Source organism: Pipistrellus kuhlii, unplaced genomic scaffold, assembly GCF_014108245.1.
Source record: "Pipistrellus kuhlii isolate mPipKuh1 unplaced genomic scaffold, mPipKuh1.p scaffold_m20_p_10, whole genome shotgun sequence".
Classification (NCBI taxonomy): domain Eukaryota; kingdom Metazoa; phylum Chordata; class Mammalia; order Chiroptera; family Vespertilionidae; genus Pipistrellus; species Pipistrellus kuhlii.
This window is the reverse complement of record NW_023425405.1, coordinates 46,758,468-46,778,702: the sequence shown is the minus strand read 5'-3', so window position 1 is coordinate 46,778,702 and position 20,235 is coordinate 46,758,468. Positions and strand designations below refer to the sequence as shown.

Genomic DNA, 20,235 nt, shown 5'->3' with positions numbered 1-20,235 from the left:
AGTTATCAAAGCATGCGGTGACATGAACTGGGACCTACAGTTTCTAAACCATCTTATTTTCTTTTAGTTCTGAAAACAATAACTTGGCTATAAATCCAAAGAATTTTCTCGTTACTTAACAGTTGCCTCGCAAATAACACTTCTTTTTAACATCACAAATGAGTTTTTATTAAAAGCTCTTCCAACCTGTAGCCCTTCTGACTAAGTTCCAATCTTTACTTCATTAGTCCCTATCCTTTTCCCATCCTAAGTCACACTGTTTGGGTACACGCTACTCTTATTTATAAATATTTCTGAGTAACATTAATTTACCCGAATCTTGAGAAACCTCATTCCAAGGCAACAGAAGATCATTGTCATTATTTTGCTATTTTTAATTTATCCTGTCTTAGGCCATGGCTATTTACTCATTGTTGACTACTATGTGTAATTGGGTGACTAATTATCTGTAGAACTTTAAATAAGTTGCTTAACCTCTCTGTGTCTTGAGTTCTTTTTATGCAAAACCAAAAAAATATGTAGAATAATTTCTGAAGTGCCTTCCTGCTTAAATTTATCACCTCATCTCCAAATAGCTGAATGCCCTGCTAATGACATGGAAATGAATATTTCAATTATTTTTTCAAGGGAAAGAGACTATTTTACATTTGATGAGGAAGAGACATTTTTGAATGTCACCGAGAGTACAGTTCAAAAATATAGCTTCCAAATTTTCTCATGTCTTTTCTTCTGGCTTCTTCCTAGAAAGTGTGAAGAGACTGCAATTTTATAACCCGTATTAGAAGATATTGGTCTTTTCTCTTAAGACATTTTATTGCAATTTAATAAACATGTCATAATGAAAAATCATTAAAAAAAAACTAAGTAAAAAGTATTTTTTCTAAAATGGATGGTGAAAATTGTTTGATGTTTAATAAAAGTGACCAAATTTAGAAATTTCTCATATATATGTAGGTAATTATTAGGAAAAGTGAATAATTGTTTACTGGAATTAGTGCTAAGAATGACTTGAAACCATGTTATGTTGGGGTGTATTAAGGATATTGTACATGTGTTGCTTGCTTGCATGCATTTCTCTTGTGATTTACTAAAATGGGAAACATATGCTGACTAATATGTCCCCATGCTGAGAGACTTAATTATTTTTCATGATGGCTCCATCTGAAAATGCTTCACAAATTGGCAGCAGAAAATTTATATTGATAGCTGGTACTCTCTGCTAGTCTGTGTCACCAAAGGCTTCTCTCTCTTGTACACCTTATCATGTGTGCCGTCACTTTATAAACATCTACTACAGGACTTTGAAAAAAAAAATGCCATTGAGAAAAGTAGGGATTACCTACCCAGCTAACATCAAGCTACAAGTCTCAGGCTAAGGAGAATCTCTGTGAAGGTAGCAGCTTCCCATCGCCCCCATTTTTGATGAACTATGTTAAAACCTAAAGACTAGTAGTGTTGTGTTATCCAGCACTATAACTACAACCCTCATGTGGCTATTGAGTACCTGAAAAGTGTCTAGTCTGCATTGAGATGCGCTGTCTATATAAAATAAACAGATTTTGAAGACTAGACATATATTTAAAAAAAGACAGAAATGTCTTGACAGCATGTTGAGGTTAAATAAATGTTAGCTTAATTAGGTTATATATAGGTTAAATAAAATATATTGACAAGGTACTTTTACCACATTTTGAAATCTATTAAAAAACTTAGAATTTTATGAGCAGCTCGTTTGATTTTTTTTTTGATTGCTTGATTACCTGTGGATAAAGAATAGCTGTACGCATTTATAATCTTAGAATTTAAGGACATTTAATTAACTTTATATATAGTATTTCTTTATTTAAACATTTTCCATGTTGTCTTCTATATGCATCATGATTTTTTTCTATTCCAAAGCTGTCTTTATTTTGTTTCCTATATCTGCATTAGCAATCACCTGCCTCTGACTCCTGGCCCATTGACTATAATGTGCAGTGGTCTTCCCTTTAACACAATCTGTGGGGTTATGTTCCAAGAGCCCCAGTGGTACCCGCAATCAGGAATAGTATTGAATCATTTACATGTATTTATACATTTACAATCTATGTTCTTCCTGTACACATTCTTGAGGTGAAGTTTCACTTATCATTTAGGCACAGTAAGTGATTGACCCTAATAATAAAACAGAACAATTATAACAATATACTATAGTAAAAATTATGTGAATGTGGTGTCTGTCTTTAACTATCAAAAATCTTGTGGTACTGCCCTCCTCCTTCTTGGGATGCTGTGAGATGATAAGATGCCTATGTGCTGAAATGGAGGGAAGTGAATCTCGGAGGCACTGTGATCTAGCGCTAGGCTTCTCCTGACCTTCCGGTGATATTTCAGAAAGAGGGTCATCTGTTTCAGGTGATTCTGGGTCATGGAGTAAGACTATGTCTGTGTACGGAGAAGTTTAATATTTCTGGGTCTCAGTTGGCCCTGGGTAACTGAAACTGCAGAGAAAAAAAGACTGCAGGCTGAGGGGGACTACTGTGTACACCTTCAAAATCTTCTAAGAGTATCAGATCATTCTGTGAAATTATTCTTATTTCCACATTGATTTCTCTCTCCTCTGAACTTGATGTGCTTCTACAAAGAACATCAGGAAGCTAACATTTAATTACATTCTATTTTAAAATAATCTCTAGCAGTGTTCACGTGTTTTTTAGATTAGACACATTTTGGGGAAGGAGTGGCAAGATATATTGTACATTCTTCCTTTGTTTTCTCAAAGGGATAATCTTCAGTGTATAACAGACTGTTGTGGAAGGTTGATTACTATGTCCCCTCAGGAGCTGTAAGTGTAGTCTTTCTTCCAGCTCCCTCGTGCCTTGATAGCTCTCCCTTCCTCTCTGTAAAAAATCACACACACACAAACGAAAAAAAAACCACCACAAAACATAGACACATGAGTCGAGATTAGGCTCTTTTGGGTGAACCAACTTGTTAAAGCAGTGCGTTAGAGAAATAAAAGTTATGATAACCAATAAAAAACAGAAAGGAAATTCACTATTGCACTTTTAGTCATCTATGATGCTCCCTTTGTACTTTTTATTTGTAAGTGTTCTTTTTCCTTTTTAAAAAAAATTTTTTTTTAATGTTCAGGATGATGCACGCCAACTCTTTGTGCTCGCTGGAGCCGCTGAAGAAGGTTTCATGACTGCGGAACTTGCTGGAGTTATAAAGAGATTGTGGAAAGATAGCGGAGTGCAAGCCTGTTTCAACAGATCCCGAGAGTACCAGCTGAACGATTCTGCAGCATAGTAAGTAATCATAACTTCCGGAGTAAACCATCATGAGTAATTAGTACTTGCAAATCAAGTATACCTCCAAGTCAGTTTATTGCAGAATTGGCTAACACATTCATGTAAAGCTCAGGATACTCAGAATGACAGTGGGTGAAAACTTTCTGTCTTTTGTATGTGTCTGTAGATAGCAATATTGTTATTTCCTTTGTGCTTAAAAGTGTTTCAGGAGACTCAGGCTTATGTAACTCAAATTGAGACATGTAGAATGGGACGGTTTCCAGTATATTTCAAAGAAAGTAATTGGAACTTCCCGAAGCTTATTCTCAATGTGGGTGTATCTCTAGTTTGCCTGAGACTAGCCGAAGGGGAGGGTGACTTATTTGGCTTTTGTCCATAATACTAATAGTGCCTGAGGACAGGGACCTGCCCAGTGCCAGGCAGCTGAATGACAGGCACCCTTTGAAGGGGTGCATGGTGATTCTAAGAGAGCTTCTCTCTGAGGAACATTGCTCTCACCTGAAAATTGTCCTTGTATGTGCCCTGTTGCATTAGACATTGCTTACAGATATCTAAGTCCATTTTTTGAAGAAAAGTCTGCCCTGATTTTCCAGAGGGTGGCACAGAAAGTAAGTAAAGCAAGTTGTGATAAGAGCTAATGGGGGAGCATTCTGCTTGGTGATCTACAGAGAATAAAAAGTCAAGTATTTCTTTCCACAACTGGCACACATACTCAGCAATGTCAGACAGGATGAGTAACATTAATTGGCCTTAAAACTGTGCTGCGCACCTTCTTTACTTTCCGAGTTTGTTCCTTTTTTCTTTTTTTTCTTTTTTTCTTTTATACAGAGCTAGGGGCTCTGAGGGACACAAGTGAGGTCAGATTGAAGGTGGCTGGTAATCTAACCAGAGACTGCATCAGCGGTCGCCAACCTTTCGGACCTCACGGATCACCTGTGGTCGCCGACCGCTGGTCTAGATGAATACATTTTGCCTCAGTGAAAAGCATAGCTAGGCTTATTGTATAGCATGTCATTTATTGCATTTCACAGCATTCAGTGTGTGTGTTACATTAATGATTTAGTATAAATAAATAAATGATACATGTAACCCTTAGCATATTTGTAACACTATATTTCTTACTCTATATTTTAAATATTTTACAAGTATGTAAACTATATATATTATTACATATGTAACATATGTAATAATATATTAAAATTACATATGTAAAATTATGTGACATTTCTTACTGAATACGTATCCCATCTCTCCAACTGGTGTCACTTTTAATAGGAAATAAATATTCCTTGACTCAGTGAGTAGCTTGTCTCCTTGTTTTATGTAGTCATATTATGTTTTCTTTCCTAGCACTCATAGATTTACATTTATTTTGAATTCACTTAATTTCTACTTGTCTTGAGAGTATTTGATTATTTTCTCTCTCTGCCACTACACTGGCAATGCAGCCAAGTCTGTTTTTGCCCTGCATTCTGTCTTCATTATCTTGTTGAAATATAAATGTGCATTATTTTAGACTATTAGAATTATAGCAGTTTTAAGCAAAGAAATGAATTTATGAGTAATCAGAGCACATTTTAACTAAGAGTAGCTTTGTATTTTATAGGGACAGTAAAATCTTGCCATGGCCTGTTTGATTGTTTATTAAATCAGATTATTATTTACAATAAGGTATAACATTATGTATGTGAAATTAAGAGCAGATAAAGTACTATTATATTATTACCAATACAATAAAAGATAACAAGATTCTTTTAAATTAAGTAAGAACGATACAGATAACTCAAGCTATTATTCTTGCATGTCAACACCAGATACATGTACCTAAGTATCTAAAACATTTTTTGGTCACTAATTTAGTGTTTGGATTGCTTTCTAGCTTCTTTTTGCAATAAGTCAAGTATTTATTGAGTCCTTTTGTTTGCGAGACCCATTCTCAGTAGCTAAGGAACAGTTTCAGAGCTTATCATCGAAGTTGAAATAGTGGTGCCTTCTGTACCTGAACTTATTTTCCAAATTATCCTTCATGTTCTGCCCTAATTATTGCCCAGCACTGCGGGGACACTCTCCACATTTAGCTGATTGAAGGATTAACTCCAGATTCTCAATGTAGGTTGTGCCTTCTTTTCTGAGAAACCAGATCCCGCCTCCATACTGTTGTGCTGCTTGTCCTGATGGGAATGACATTTCCTTTCCTCTGTCCCATCGTTCAGATTCTTTACTGTCCTTGAGTCTTCCTTTAACTACTCAGGTTCACATTAATGTCTGCATACTTGGACTTTCTGTAACATCATGGACTATACCATGTAAATTGACACAAATTATTCAAAGTAATTGCATTATATGACACCACCACATTTTGATATCACAATGTATTTGGCATTATTGACCAAGAGTGTTGAATGAGTAGTTAAAATGCGCAAAAATTAGATTTGAAAATGGATTTAGGAAGCCAGTGAAATTCAGAGTAACATGTCATGTGTGGTATTTTCCTGTATGTAACCGAAGGCTGGTTGAAAGAGAACATTGAATTCTGCCTTTGGCCATATACTAATGTTTTCTCAGTATATTCTTAAAAACTAACTTCCTAAATCTCAACAAAAGAATAACATCTCAAACAAACAGTGCTGCCTCAAAAATAAATAAATAAATAAATAAATAAATAAATAAATAAATAAATAAATAAATAAAATGAAATAAAGAATTTTAAGAAACAAACACACGGTGTGTAGTTATTTTGGGTAATTTTTAAGAAGTTATTATTAGTCTGTTTTCTTTCTCAACAAGAATTACTAAAACCTGTCCTTCAGAAACAAAGTATATTACATTTAAAAAATGGTATAAGAGTTTTGTGGCTGGAAAAGTACAAATACTTTGACTTCAGTGGGGGTTGTGTAAGAGAAACTTCAACATCTGTATTGGCCATGCTAACTATTAGCATGTTGTTTTATTGTTTGTTTTCAGCTACTTGAATGACCTGGACAGAATAGCACAGCCAAATTACATTCCAACTCAACAAGATGTCCTCAGAACTCGAGTGAAAACTACAGGAATTGTTGAAACCCATTTTACTTTCAAAGATCTTCACTTTAAGTGAGTAGCTTCAAAGCATATGTTTTATAAATTAAGAGATAAAACCCATTGTTTAGGGAAAAAAAGTGTAATTATAAAAATTTTAAAAAACTTATTGTCGGAAATTATAAAAAATTTTCTAAGATAATGGACAAAAGAATGTTTCGGTGAAAGAGGGCAAAGAACTTTTTAAGAATATTTATATATTTGTTTGAGAACAAATAGCTCTGCAAATTCCTCTTGCCTATATTTTCCACAGGGGTTTAAATAAAAATAGTTTTTGGCGCTTATTTCTGAATAGAAGATACTCTCTAATGCTGTACATTTTGAGAAGTGCTGCCATCCAGTTTTAGGTAGCAAAAGGGAGAGTTTTATTGGTAGAATATATGTTTGTGGAAATATTACAAAAGAATACCTTTTTAAAGATTTTCATGAACATTTTTATTCATGCAAGCTGATGTGATGAAAAATGTTTATTTAACTTATGGTGTCCTGATGATTAATTAACTTACTGCAGTCAGAGCAGGGAAGCACTGAATTGCAGTGGCTTTTGGAAACAGAGGGATCTTGAAATTCATTTTGTCCAGTTTTCTCATTTTATAATGAAACAGGCTCAGGGAAGTTCAGGTAAACATTACATTCAGACTTACAGGATTATGTTCTTTTTCCAGTAATAGTTTTAAAAATATGTCAAAAACTGTTTCACTTTGCCTCAGGTGACTGTAATGATCTGAAACAGTAATGATGATAAAGCAGAATTTCTGAGAGCATCTTATTAAAGAGATCCAAGTCAAAGATGAATAAACATCAGCTCACCTCCTGAAGAAGCTGGCAGTTTGCAGCTTTGGGCAGCACAGTTAATTATCTGCAGCTCTACCTTTGAGTCCCTTCCTCAGTATTTAAAATACATTTGTTATCATTTGTCACTAATTTATCCCACATTCAGTGGTTCACATAATTGAGTTTTAATTTCAACTTTCCATAGCAGCTTCCCTCCAAAAAAACAAACATTGCCCTGCTTCTTAAACTGAGATACAGATCCTAATTAGTTTATCTGATCATGTAGCTTCGCGCTTTAACACATGGTATGGAAACTGGGGCATCGGCGCTGGCCAGTTTGGCTCAGTGGCTCGAGTGTTGGCCCACAGGTTGAATGGTCCCATGTTTCATGGGCACCTACCTCGGTTGTAGGCTTGATACCTGGCTGGGTGCGGGGAACTACGGAGTGTGTTTGTGTTGTAATTCATTGTCTGGTTTTAACAGCTGTTGTAAAATTTAAATTTCACTTATTTTGTGGTATGATTGGAATTAAATTCAAAATGAAGCAGTAAGACATTTATCTTACCCACCTCGGTGATGAGGCAGACATACATGGATTATTTTGCTTTAAGGAATCGACAGGTTTATTTTACTATATTTTTGCAAAATAATAGAATTAAAGCATCCCTTCTGTCATAAAATGATTATCATCATATGACAAATTTCCATTTTGTATAGAAATATGAATGTGTAATAGGTTTTGGAGTGCAGTGTCATAGTTATAGGGTTGCTGTGCTTGGTCCACTAGCTCTGCACTCAGTCTCGGTCATAATAGTATCAGATGAGTCTGAGGGGGGCCAGCAGGCACATCTCAGGATCTCCAGGGTCCTTCCCTCTCCCCCCTCTCCTAAAACACACGGAAGAAAATTCAGATTCCACCCCTATTTGATACTTTTCAGAGGCCTCATCTTTTCATGGGAAGAACATATTATACATTTTTATATAAATAGAAGTTTAGAATTTGAAGGTAATTCTAATGTATGTGTGAAACAATGACTAATGCCTTCTGTACAATCCTATTGCTAACTTATAGTATCAGTTCTTAGTCATTGTTTCTCCTTGGCTTGAGAATTAGGTAGGTGGCTTTCAAAGCAGGATCCTGGGATCAGCAGCAGGCGATTCTGGGCACTCAAGTTTGAGAAGCACTGGCTTAGAGTACCTGTATTTTCCGGCATATAAGACGACCCCCTAATTTTACAGTTAACACATAGGTTTAGGCCTATATTCTCTGTATAAGACTACCCCCCACTTCAAAGAAAAGACTTACTTTGCCATCAAGATCTGCAGGTAATTTTTGTGCAATTTTGGTCTTTTGCCCCCAATTTTTGGTTGACTTTTTTTCGTTTCAAAAGTCATCTTATACGCCGGAAAATATGTAAAGGAATCTTTGTATATGACCGGCATATGGGTGATCCTCATTCACTTCTACTTTAAACAAATTGAAGATATTTCTTGTCGGATGTCCTAATTATCATTTTACAGCTTTTTATTTTTTAATTGAATATTCCCACAGCATAACTGGAAGATCTGGATCTTTAACATGGTAACGCTAGTCTATTATTATTTGAAAGCGTTTAAAAATATTCTGTAGACACAGTTCACTTATTTCTTCAACCAATAAGTACTTGTCTGTGTTCAGTGTAAGGGATATAAAAGAGATTAAAATAAAATTACATTGTTAGGGGAGGTGATATAAATATTTAATATTCAGGGGATGATGATAATTACTATAGTGAAAATGTACCATTTTGCATAGTGTTTCCATTACCTAAGTGGTTGTTATTATGTATTGAGTGGTCAGGAAATATGTGACATTTGATCAGAGAAGTTTTTGATCAGAGAAGTTTTTAAAAATATATTAACTTTTTGGTAAAGTTCTTTTCAGATTGTGTTTCTTGGCAATTTAACAAATGTGTAATCATTTTAATTAATTTTATTTTGTTCTTGTTTGATCTTTATTACCAGCTGTCCTTTTTGTATCTTACTCATTTTCATTATTTATCATAGAATAATATTTATATAGTATTCTTAAACTCAGCAATTTATTAGCTAGACCAATATAATTCAGGCCCCTTAAATGATGATAAAAGAAACAAGACTGGTTGATGCACTCAGATTTGGTTTATAGGCCAATACTGCTCTGCAGGGAAAATTCTTTTTGCTGCCTGAGATTTAAATAGGGACCATTTTAATTAGTTCACCCTCTAGATAAATGGAGGCTTTAGAAATGTACCATTTTGCATAGTGTTTCCGTTATATAAGTGGTCGTTGCTATGTTACATAACATACCCTAGGTGCATTTCAACTTTTGCTTACCTTAATAAATTCTTACAAGGAAAAGAGGAAAGAATCACTGTCTTTATACTACTTAATTATGTTGCTACCCTGTACACTAACCTACAATGGTCTGCTGTCATATATTTTGTAAAAACAGTATTTTTTTTTTTTCACTCCAAGTTTCAGCACTACTCATTAGGGCCACCCATTTATTGCAGATTGCATCTCACCTTTTCTTTTACCCCTGATTTTACTTTTCAATTAAGGCAACCTGTTGGCCCCACTTTGAATCTGACTTGCTTGCTCAGCTTTTTTTTACCCAGAACAGTTTCTCCTTCACGCCAAAGCTCTGCTTCTTGCCTCTGAGAGAACGCAGTGCTTTGTGGTGGGAGGCGGGGACCGTGTCCTCTCCTCTCATCTTTCCTGACATGGGCCAATTGAATATACTCTGTTCTCTCTGCATTTCTTCTGGCTTCATGTGAATTTAGTGTTTACACATAGTGCAGCCCATTCACATGCATTTGTTTTAATGTTCTGTGCTAATGTTAATGTTATATGTTAATATATTATTTTTTAAGGTATTTTGAGTTGCTTTATTTCTCTTTACTCAACAATTTTTAAAAATCAGACTTTTTTCTTTTCATTTCTGACATACTTTTCCTCCCAAAAAGTCCTTCCCTCCTTTCTTCCCATCCCACGTTCTCCTTGCAATTCTTGTTGATGCTGTAGAACTCGGAGCTTTGGGACACTTAATGAGATGTCTGACTCGTTTCCCTCTTCCAGAATGTTTGACGTGGGAGGACAGAGGTCTGAGCGGAAGAAATGGATTCACTGCTTCGAAGGAGTGACCGCCATCATTTTCTGTGTGGCTCTGAGTGACTATGACCTGGTTCTCGCCGAAGACGAAGAGATGGTGAGTACAACCCCTGGGAAAGACTGAGCATGGAGCAGGGAGGGCTGGAGGTGATGGCGGGAATCTCCCTAAGAAACTTTCTTGTGAATGTCTGAATTAGGTGGAAGTTTGGGCTCTTTTCTCTAGTTAATGGGAACTATAATAAAGAAACACAGATGGACCATGGGAAAAAGGAAAAGACCACAGTTTATCTTCCCTTAACGCTCTGTGCTTAACTGCATTTCCTCTGCCTGGCAGAATTTACACACCGAATGAAAAAAGCTTTGTTTCGTCATAGTCAAGGCTTGATTTCCTTAACGTATTACTTCTGCCAGTTCTAGCTCAGTAATCTTTGATCCATGTTCTATTTTGCACCTCCGTGTAATTTTCAGATGCACTTCAGTATACTGTTAATCTGGGGAAAATGTTTTTTTAAGTATAAACTCACGTAGAAACTTATTTAAATGGAAGAGTTTAGTACAAACTGGAAAAAAGAAAATAGAAACGCCAGTTTTCTATTGTTTAAGATAAGTGCGGTAGGTGCAGAGCACCTCATACATGCAGTTCCCCCCTTTCCGGCGACACTATGAAATACACCAGTGCCCTTTTAGAAACTGCAAATACCGGGAGGCAGGACCCGGGAACAAGGTTTCCTTCCCTCCCATACCTTTATTGTCAGGTTGTTAGGCTAATTGTGGTTTAGCTTATTCAGTTTAATTTATTAATCTTTAAAAGACGTTACTTATTTCTTAATGGAAAGTTCAGTGAAGTCTGTAATCATGAGATCTTTGCAAATGTTTGCACTTGGCATCCCTAGATAGCAAGCCCTCCCCTTCTCCCCCCGAGCAGGCTTTCCCAGGCACAAGGACACGTGTTGGGTACCAATGGAGTATTGTTGAATGCAAAAGTAATTAACGACGGATGTAGATACTCATCTCGCCCCAAATCAAAGGGTGCTTGTTCTTAACATACTCCAAAAATATTTTTCTGGCATTCATCTATTTTACAGCTAAGGTCTATCCTGTTACGCTGTTATTCTTTTAAAAGTAGTATTTCTCAAAATTCTTCCATTATGACAAACTGATTGTATCCTTTTTACTACAGAATCGAATGCATGAAAGCATGAAGTTGTTCGATTCCATATGTAACAACAAATGGTTTACAGAAACATCCATTATACTTTTTCTAAACAAGAAGGATCTCTTCGAAGAAAAAATCAAAAAGAGTCCTCTCACTATATGCTACCCGGAATATGCAGGTATTTTGCTTTCTGTGGATAACTTGTCAAGTCATACAGATCCAAGTGAAAGTTCCCCTAAGACAAGACTTCAGTGGTTGATTTAATCCCTTGGTTTAGTAATTCTTTTCTTTAAAAGAAATTACTTATCGTACTGCATTCAAGCACAAGTAGTTTATCTGGGATGTGGATTATATTATTGAAACTAACATTCATTTTATGGAAAAGCTGTGTAATTATTTTTTTTTTTTGTAATGAAATCCTTACTGTAAATTTATGAAGAACTGAAGTCTTCATCTAGTTGACATGTCTTGCTTCTTTTCTCGTCTCAGAGACAGATGTACTATAGACAAACAATAGCAGTGCATCATGCTGCCACGGACAATAAATGTAAGGGGTAAAAATGAAGAAGGAATTTGTGAGTTAACAACGCAGGAGTCAAGGAAGGTTTCATATGCAATCCAAAACTTTGGTAATGAGGTGATTCATGGCATTTTCCTTTTACAACTAAAGAAAAGCTGCAGAAAGAAAAGGATCTGCAGTAAGAAAAGGCAACTAAGAGACAGTCCTGGCTTTTCTATAATTAGCTCTTTGATCCTGAACAAAGCAGTTCATGTAGCTGGCTCTCAGTTCCGTCTTTCAATCAGAAGTGGGCTAAAGCATTGGTTATGGTTTAGTTTGATTTTGGGAACACCTGGACTCCTGCTGGTGAAAGTGGGTGCAAGGAAGGGAAATAAAAAGCAGATTATCTTAGCTTTCATCTGAATAATATTTTAATGAAGAGAATTAAGTCTCAAGAATTTGTTTGGTTATAAACAAAAATTTAGTTGGTCTTGTATTGAGGAAATTGTATGATAAGTATTCACTGCCTTTTCACAGGTGATGTTAAAACAACCCTGTGGTATCAGTGCTCTTACTTCCCAGGACTTAAATGAAGTAACAGAACCCAAATCTAGACCTAAGTCTACAGCATCATTAACCACCAGACTAACATTAATTAAATTCTCATTGGAACCAGGGGTCAGGACCAGGGGGTGTTTCAGAACATATAAGCACACTAATTACTATAGCCCTTTTTTGTATACTGCAGTTATACTTCAATTCAAAATAATTTCACACATTTTCTTATTTTAAAACTTTTCTTTTTGAAATTTATAGTATCCTAAGTCAACTTATAATGAAACACTTTGTGTTTAGTATGAATAAAATTATTTATAGTACTAATTCCAAGAAAGAAGTTATCTAGAATCAGGTGGCTTAGTTTTGCCCTTCCTTTAATCTGTCTTTTAGATTATTTTAGATTATTTTTGTCATTTTCTACTGTGAAGTAGCCATATTACCAGAGTACCCAAATGCATTGATAGAAATCGCATACCTACAGGGATTTCAGAGCAACAAGGAATATGCTTGTTAGCTTTTTTTTTTTTTTTTTTTTTTTTTTTTGCCAGGTATACAGTATGTACAAGAATTTCCCTTAGGTTGTCAAGTTAATAAGAATCCTTAATCTCAAAAATTTTTTTTAATCATTCCTAGTGTTAATATAATAATTGAATCTTCACTGCATGCCTTAATTATTGACTCAGTTGCTTCAGCCTTCAACTCTTAATTACTATGGCTATTGCTTTTTATAGAAGAAATCTATGGAGCCTTTAATTACTCAGTTCACATCTATCTCCATCTGCTTCTATCTTCCCCTCTGTTTTTTACCTACATGTTGGCAGTTCACCACGTTCTAGCTGCCATCCTATAATCTTTTAGCGCTCCATCCTTTCATGGTCATATTTATTCTCAGGTGAAATTCTGTTGTCAAATGTAATTTCTCTCTAGAGAGTCTTGGGCTTGCATTTCCAACTACTTGTTGAGCACATTCTTGTTTTTCAGCACCTGAAACTTAAAGTAAACTCAGTGTATTTTGTTTTTCTCAAATTTCTATCTCCCTTTGAATTATATCATAAACCTTCCAATTCTTCACTTTTTTTTTAATCCTCACCTGAGGATATTTTTCCCCCCCATTGATTTTAAGAGGGAAGGAAAGACAGAAATAACAGTTTGAGAGGAGCATCAATTGGTGACCTTCTGCATTTACTCCAACCAGGGCCCAGGCTGGGGAGGAGCCTGCAACTGAGGTACATGCATTTGACAAGAATTGAACCCTTTAATTTGCAGGCCAATGCTCTATCTACTGAGCCAAACCAACTAGGGCGCAATTCTCTATTCTTGAACCAGGTTATCATCCATACTTAGCTTTTTAGGACACTTCTAGCACATGTTCGAAAATATCTAACACATTCTCTCCTATCCCCATACTTGCCATTTTTTGTTGTTGTTGTTTTGTTTAATTAATTTTTTTAATTGTCTGAAGTTTTATATATGTCTCCCTTTTCCCCAATTGACCCTCCTAGCTATTCTCACCCCAGGCTAGCCCCCACCACCCCAGTGTCTGTGTCCATTGGTTATACGATTGTGCATGCATACAAGTCCTTTGGTTGCTCTCTAGCTTCCCTCCCCTACCATTTGTCTCTAGATTGATCTATTCTTGTTCATCAAATTATGTTGATCATTATATCCCACATATGAGTGAGATCATGTGATATTTATCTTTCTCCAACTGGCTTATTTTGCTTAGCATAATGCTCTCCAGTTCCATCTATGTTGTTGCAAATGGTGAAAGTTCCTTCTTTTTTATAGCGGCATAGCATAGTATTCCATTGTGTAGCTATACCACGAGTTTTTAATCCACTCATCTGCTGATAAGCACTTAGGCTGTTTCCAAATCTTAGCTATTGTAAATTGTGCTGCTATGAACATAGGGGTGCATATATCCTTTCTGATTGCATATCTGGTTTCTTGAGATATAGTCCTAGAAGTGGGATTACTGGGTCAAATGGGAGTTCCATTTTTAACTTTTTTGAGGAAACTCCATACTTTGAAAAAAAGAGATAGAGGAAGACATAAACAAATGGAAGAACATACCATGTTCATGATTGGTAGAATCAACATCTTTAAAATGTCCATACTACCCAAAGCAATCTACAGATTCAGTGCAGTCCCCATTAAAATACCAATGGCATATTTCAAAGATCTAAAACAAACTCTCCAAAAAATTATCTGGAATAAAAAAAGACCTTGAATAGCAGCAGCAGCCCTGAGAAAGAAGAACAAAGTTGGAGGGATCACATTACCAGATATTAAGCTATATCACCAAGCCACAGTTCTCAAAACTGCCTGCTACTGGCACAAGAACAGACATATAGACCAATGGAACAGAACAGAGAACACGGAAATTGACCCAAGTCATTATGCTTAATATTTGACAAAGGAAGCAAGAGCATACAATAGAATCAAGAGCATACAATAGAGTCAAAACAGTCTCTTTAATAAAGGTGCTATGTGCAAAAAAAACCCAAAAAAACCACAACAAAAAACTAGATCACCAATTTACACTATACTCAAAATGGCTAAAAAACTTACATGTAAGATGGGAAACCATAAAAACCCTACAAGACTCCATAGGTAGCAAAATAGCAGACATATGTTGTAGCAATATCTTTTTAGACACAGCTCCTAGGGCTACGGAGACTAAGGAGAAAATAAACAAATGGGACTATATAAAAATAAAAAGCTGCACAGCAAAAGAAACCATCAACAAAATAACAAGAAAGCCCACAGCATGGGAGAACATATTTGCCAATAATATTTCCGATAAGGGTTTAATCTCCAAAATTTACAGAGAACTCATACAACTTATTATAAAAGGAAGATAAATGATCCAATCAAAAAATGGTCAAAGGATCTAAAGAGATACTTTTCGAAAGAGGACATACAGGAAGCCCAGAGACATATGAAAACATGTTCAAAATCACTAGCCATTCTTTTCTTACTAGTAACATCTAAAATCAGATTGAGTAATATAACTAGCTACCCAGAATATATACAGGAAATTGAGCTAGGCACTCAGTGAAAGCTGCAGTAACACAGATGGTGTTTGTGTATTATTCTCATGCCATGAAATGAATCTCAAATGTGGGAGAGAGCAGGTTGGGCATAAAGGACCTTGAAAACCAGGCAAATAGTGTTGTGTTATTACTGTAAGACGGAGATTTAAATAATTATTTTCAAATGAGCATTTGATTGAAGTATTAACTTATGTACATGTAAAAGTATATACATACACAAATACTCAACATTTAATGTGAAGTTCATTGAATTTTTAAAAGTGGAAATACTGATGTTTTATCACTCAGGTCAAGGGGTAGAATATTTCCGGGTTCCCAAAAGACCCATCATGCCTCCCCCTACCCCCCTCCCGCCTGTTTTCTAAACATCAGTTGAATCATACAGTATCTAGTCTTTTTATATCTGGCTTACTTGATCGGTAGTATGTTTATGAAATGCACCCATGTTATTGTGGGTAGCAGTAGTACTTTCATTCTCATTATTGTATGGCAACTTGTTTTATGAATATACCATGACTAGTAGGTTGTTTCTTAAACAGTCTATGTTTTCTAGTAAACATATGAATATAATTATGTCAAGGGCACATTTAGAAACTGAATTATTGGGTCACAAACTATGCATGTGATTATCTTTAGATACTGCCAAACCATTTCTGGTGTGTTTGTAGTCACAAGTCTTTAGTCAGTCAGTTACCTGAAAGGTGGAGTGTGTCATTCCTTTTTTAACCTGATAGCCATAACACATTGTAGACCCTTGTACAGTTTTTTTTTAATAAGGAAAGGCAATGAAAACATTCATCAGCATCCAGCCAGCATTTCTTGATCAGCCACTAGGCTGTAATTGACATACTTGCCATCATCATGGAACTAAGTTGGGATTAATAGAGTATAAGGAATAATAAAAAGTAGGGATCTGGTATTTGGAGATTGAAGCAGGAACAAAAATCACGTGGAATGCTTTTTGTTTCAGGATTTTTCTTAAAGGGTAATATAGTCATTAAAAGGTAGTTAACATGGGGTGTTTTTTTCATTTAGAAGAAACAGTTTCCCTTATTCTATAAGGAAAAAATACAGTTATGGAGTCCAACTGTTTTAAATAGCTGATTTCAATACTTAAGGCCCATTTTTCTTAGTTGTATACACATTTTAACTTTTCTCCTTATATTTTTTTCCTTTCCCATCTCAGGCTCGAACACATATGAAGAGGCAGCTGCATACATTCAATGTCAGTTTGAAGACCTCAATAAGAGAAAGGACACAAAGGAAATATACACCCACTTCACATGTGCCACAGATACTAAGAATGTGCAGTTTGTTTTTGATGCGGTAACAGATGTCATCATAAAAAATAATCTAAAAGATTGTGGTCTCTTCTAAGTTTTGCTGTGAATGGTTAAAATGCATTCTCAAACCAAATGAGTACTTATGTGTGGATCTCTCTAGACTAGGGTCTTGCAGCAACACAGAATGTAGTGTATGGCAAACACATCTGGACCTGACCAAAGCTGTTGTGTTTTGTTTTTTAACCTAAGTAAAAATGTGAAAGGTGGTTCTGCATTGTGAACCTAAGGGCAGTGTTAAAGCTGGGCTCTAGTGTATTAATGATTTCTGTGTAAGTGTAAATATGCAAATGTATGTATACTTGTATTTATAACTTTAGTTTTCCACATTACTTTTAGGTTTGAAGAGTCGTCATTTACAATTCTAGTGTGATTGCTTTGGAAGTAACAGAAATATTAAGTACTTTGTACTCAGTGCCAGACTATTGCCACATTAACCAGTTTTGAACAGTTTTATTTATATTCATGCCCTGTAAATTTTTAAGTATAGCAATTAATATTAGGAAACATTGCAGCCCTTACCTTGATTATTTTGTGACCCTAAAAATGTCATTTGTATAAACATTGCACAGACTATTTTAATAACATGATTTGTTCTTTAAATTTAATGCTTTATTGAAATGTTCTTAAAGAGGATGAATGTAACTTCCTTTGGATTAATTATTTAAACATCGTACACATTTTATTTTATTTTTTATTTTAAGATTGCATGCTGATCTACAGATTTGGTTTAAAGAACTAAAATTGCATATTTTACTATTTTTAAACTTATAAATACTTAATTTTTATTCAGTTGGTTTGTTTCCACTTTGAATTTTAATATTTGGATGGTATTGAGGCATTGCCTTAAAGATGATGCCAAATTAATTTTTATACACTTTAAATAATTACCTTTTTATTTATAACTAAGTTTAGGTGGATGATGAGAGCATTTTTTGGGTAAAAAATATATCAGCATAATGAATTTGTGACATTCATTTGTGTATTTCCTTTGGGAAATCCCTTGTACCTAGCATATATTGATAGCTCCTTGTTTGGAAGATAACAAGAAAGATCTTTAAATATTCTGCTGCTGGTATAATGCAAGCTTTTAATTCATATATGTAATTAGTTTCAAATTTAATTATCACACTTGACTAAAATTACTTTTTTCCCCTTATTCAAATTTCCTCCACTTGCTTAAGTCTATATTATTTTTTAAATTGTACTATTATTTCTGAGAATGAAACAGGCAATTACACTTAGAAAATGAGTAATAGTATTTAATAAAGTCAGTGACTGTCTGTTCAAATAAGTGTTACATATCACCTAGATGTTGAATGTCAATAGTAACTTTTCTTTTGATTACTCATGATGTATCTTGTGACCTTGCTTCATCAAAATGAACAGCATTCCCCACCCTACTTGTCTTTTTCACTCATCTTGAAAGAGCTAGCCTTTCAGTAAGCTTGTGGGTAAGTTGTTTCTGTCATTTTGTTGAAGTATATTTGTTGAAATATGTGTGTGTAGGGGTGGGTAACCACAAACTGCATTTATATCTGTTTCATCTTGGGGATTTGTTTTTCTTCTTTGTAATGTAAAGAAATTCAAAATTATCAAAATTCCTTAAATGTGTTATGTTAGTTTAGATTCTTCATGTGCCTTTCATGAAAGATATGTTTTCATTAATTTTACTGATGGGAGACCTGTAATATCCATATTGTGAAGCTATGTATGAATCTCAACTATAATGAATAAATTTGAATCATGACAAATAGTTTAAAAAGCCACAAAGAAGCACATATTGGTGATCATAGTTGATGAATTTCTGAACTTTATTCTGTGTAACTGTTATTAATAAATCCTAATAAATTTAAATTTTTAAAATTTTATAAATCTATTGACTAAACACGTTTTTGCATTAGGATTTAAGTATCAGTTGATAGTATGTTCATTTCTTCTTTATCTTTGCCAGCTTTTTATCATCTCCTCTATGCCAGAAGATTGATTTCTCCCTGCCCCAAGTTTTCTCATGAGACATGGTATCACATTTGGAATTGACTGCCTGATACCTCCTTCTGAGAATTTATTGCTTACTCCGACTCAGTATGCACAAAATCAAATTCTCCTTTTAAACCAGTTCTCAGCCTTACTTTGCCATTGTATTATAGCTACTCGGTACCATCATTCATTTAACCCCCACTGGGGACTTTTTAGCCTTGGGGACTCTTATTAGCTCTCAAATCCATCTCTATTCAGCCATCACTTCTTACAGTTCTTTTCCACTGCCTCACAAGTGGGGTTTTTATATTTTTGTTTTTTTCTTTCCATCCACTCAACCACCTACTAAGTTCAGATCCTTGCTTAACTTTCACTTGAAATGGCTTCTTAATGAAATTCCTCATCTCCCGTTTCTCCTTTCTCTAATCCAAGTTATCCTAATACGGAACTGTGGCTGTGTGTCTTCTGTGCATTAATGTGCATTGGCTCTAACTTGTCAAAATCAAATCTAACTAAGCCTTACATTCAAAACTCTTCATCATCTGAGCCTACATCTCCACCCCTCTCCCGCACTATATCCTACTAGTGCTTTGTGCATAGCCTGGGCTTTTTTCCAAACATACTACATAATACTACCTTGAGATATGCTTAACACAATGCCAGAACACGGGGAAGTGTCCATCCATGGCTATTAATGTTACTGTCTGTATTTATTAGCACTTTTGCTTGTGATAGCTTTTTTAGACTCAACTGATTAGTCTTTCAGTCTACCCTTTGGGGAACTGCATGGTTCTGGTAAGGTTGCCAGTCACAGTGCTCATCTTCCTGGCCATCAGTTCAGGCCTGACCAGTTCTACACCTTTGTCACTGGGCAGATGACTCACACAGAGCCATTAGCCCATGTTCCCATTCCTAAGGTTCCTAAGGCTATTCTGGCTTCTAGGATTGCCTTAATTTCAGTACAGGTCTAAAAAACTCCTTTTATGCTTGATGTCATTGTTTAGGTCCAATCTCTTGCTGAAAAGTCCTGGCTAAAATGGATATATTCTCAATGAAAATCAACAGTAACTGTGAGATAGATAAAAAAAGGCTCAGAGGGGATAATTAACTGGAGAAGGATCAATCTGGTTTCAAACCTATGTCTTGTGACTTCACATCTATCAGAGAACTCCAAAGAGTGCTACCTTCGTCCTAGAAAATGGATAAGTTTAACTATCCCCGTTCCCACCTCCTCAGTTTATCTGAACCATACTATTTTTTCAGATTACAGTTAACCTTTAAACAATGTGGGTTTGAGTTACATGTCTATTAATACATGGATTTTTTTCAATAAATATTTGAGTGTATTTTCTCTCCTTATCTCCTTAGT

General features: G+C 35.2%; 1 protein-coding gene and 1 long non-coding RNA gene across 4 annotated transcripts in view; both read left to right on the top strand.

The window, feature by feature from the left end:
• Positions 1-18,757, top strand: part of GNAI1 (G protein subunit alpha i1) — a 71,927-nt gene extending 53,170 nt beyond the window's left edge. For 2 of the 3 annotated variants that reach the window (XM_036429594.2, XM_036429595.2), the window contains exons 4-8: positions 3,133-3,290; positions 6,258-6,386; positions 10,245-10,374; positions 11,458-11,611; positions 16,733-18,757. In XM_036429594.2, coding sequence (XP_036285487.1) covers positions 3,133-3,290; positions 6,258-6,386; positions 10,245-10,374; positions 11,458-11,611; positions 16,733-16,923 — 762 coding nt within the window. In that variant the 3' untranslated portion in view covers positions 16,924-18,757. The remainder of the gene's footprint in view (positions 1-3,132; positions 3,291-6,257; positions 6,387-10,244; positions 10,375-11,457; positions 11,612-16,732) is intronic. The other variant, XM_036429596.2, reaches the window with a different exon arrangement.
• LOC123651966 lies at positions 13,030-16,439 on the top strand. Its single transcript, XR_006740986.1, has 2 exons — positions 13,030-13,912; positions 15,475-16,439. It is a non-coding gene; the product is annotated as an uncharacterized LOC123651966 (long non-coding RNA).
• Positions 18,758-20,235: the final 1,478 nt, after the last annotated feature.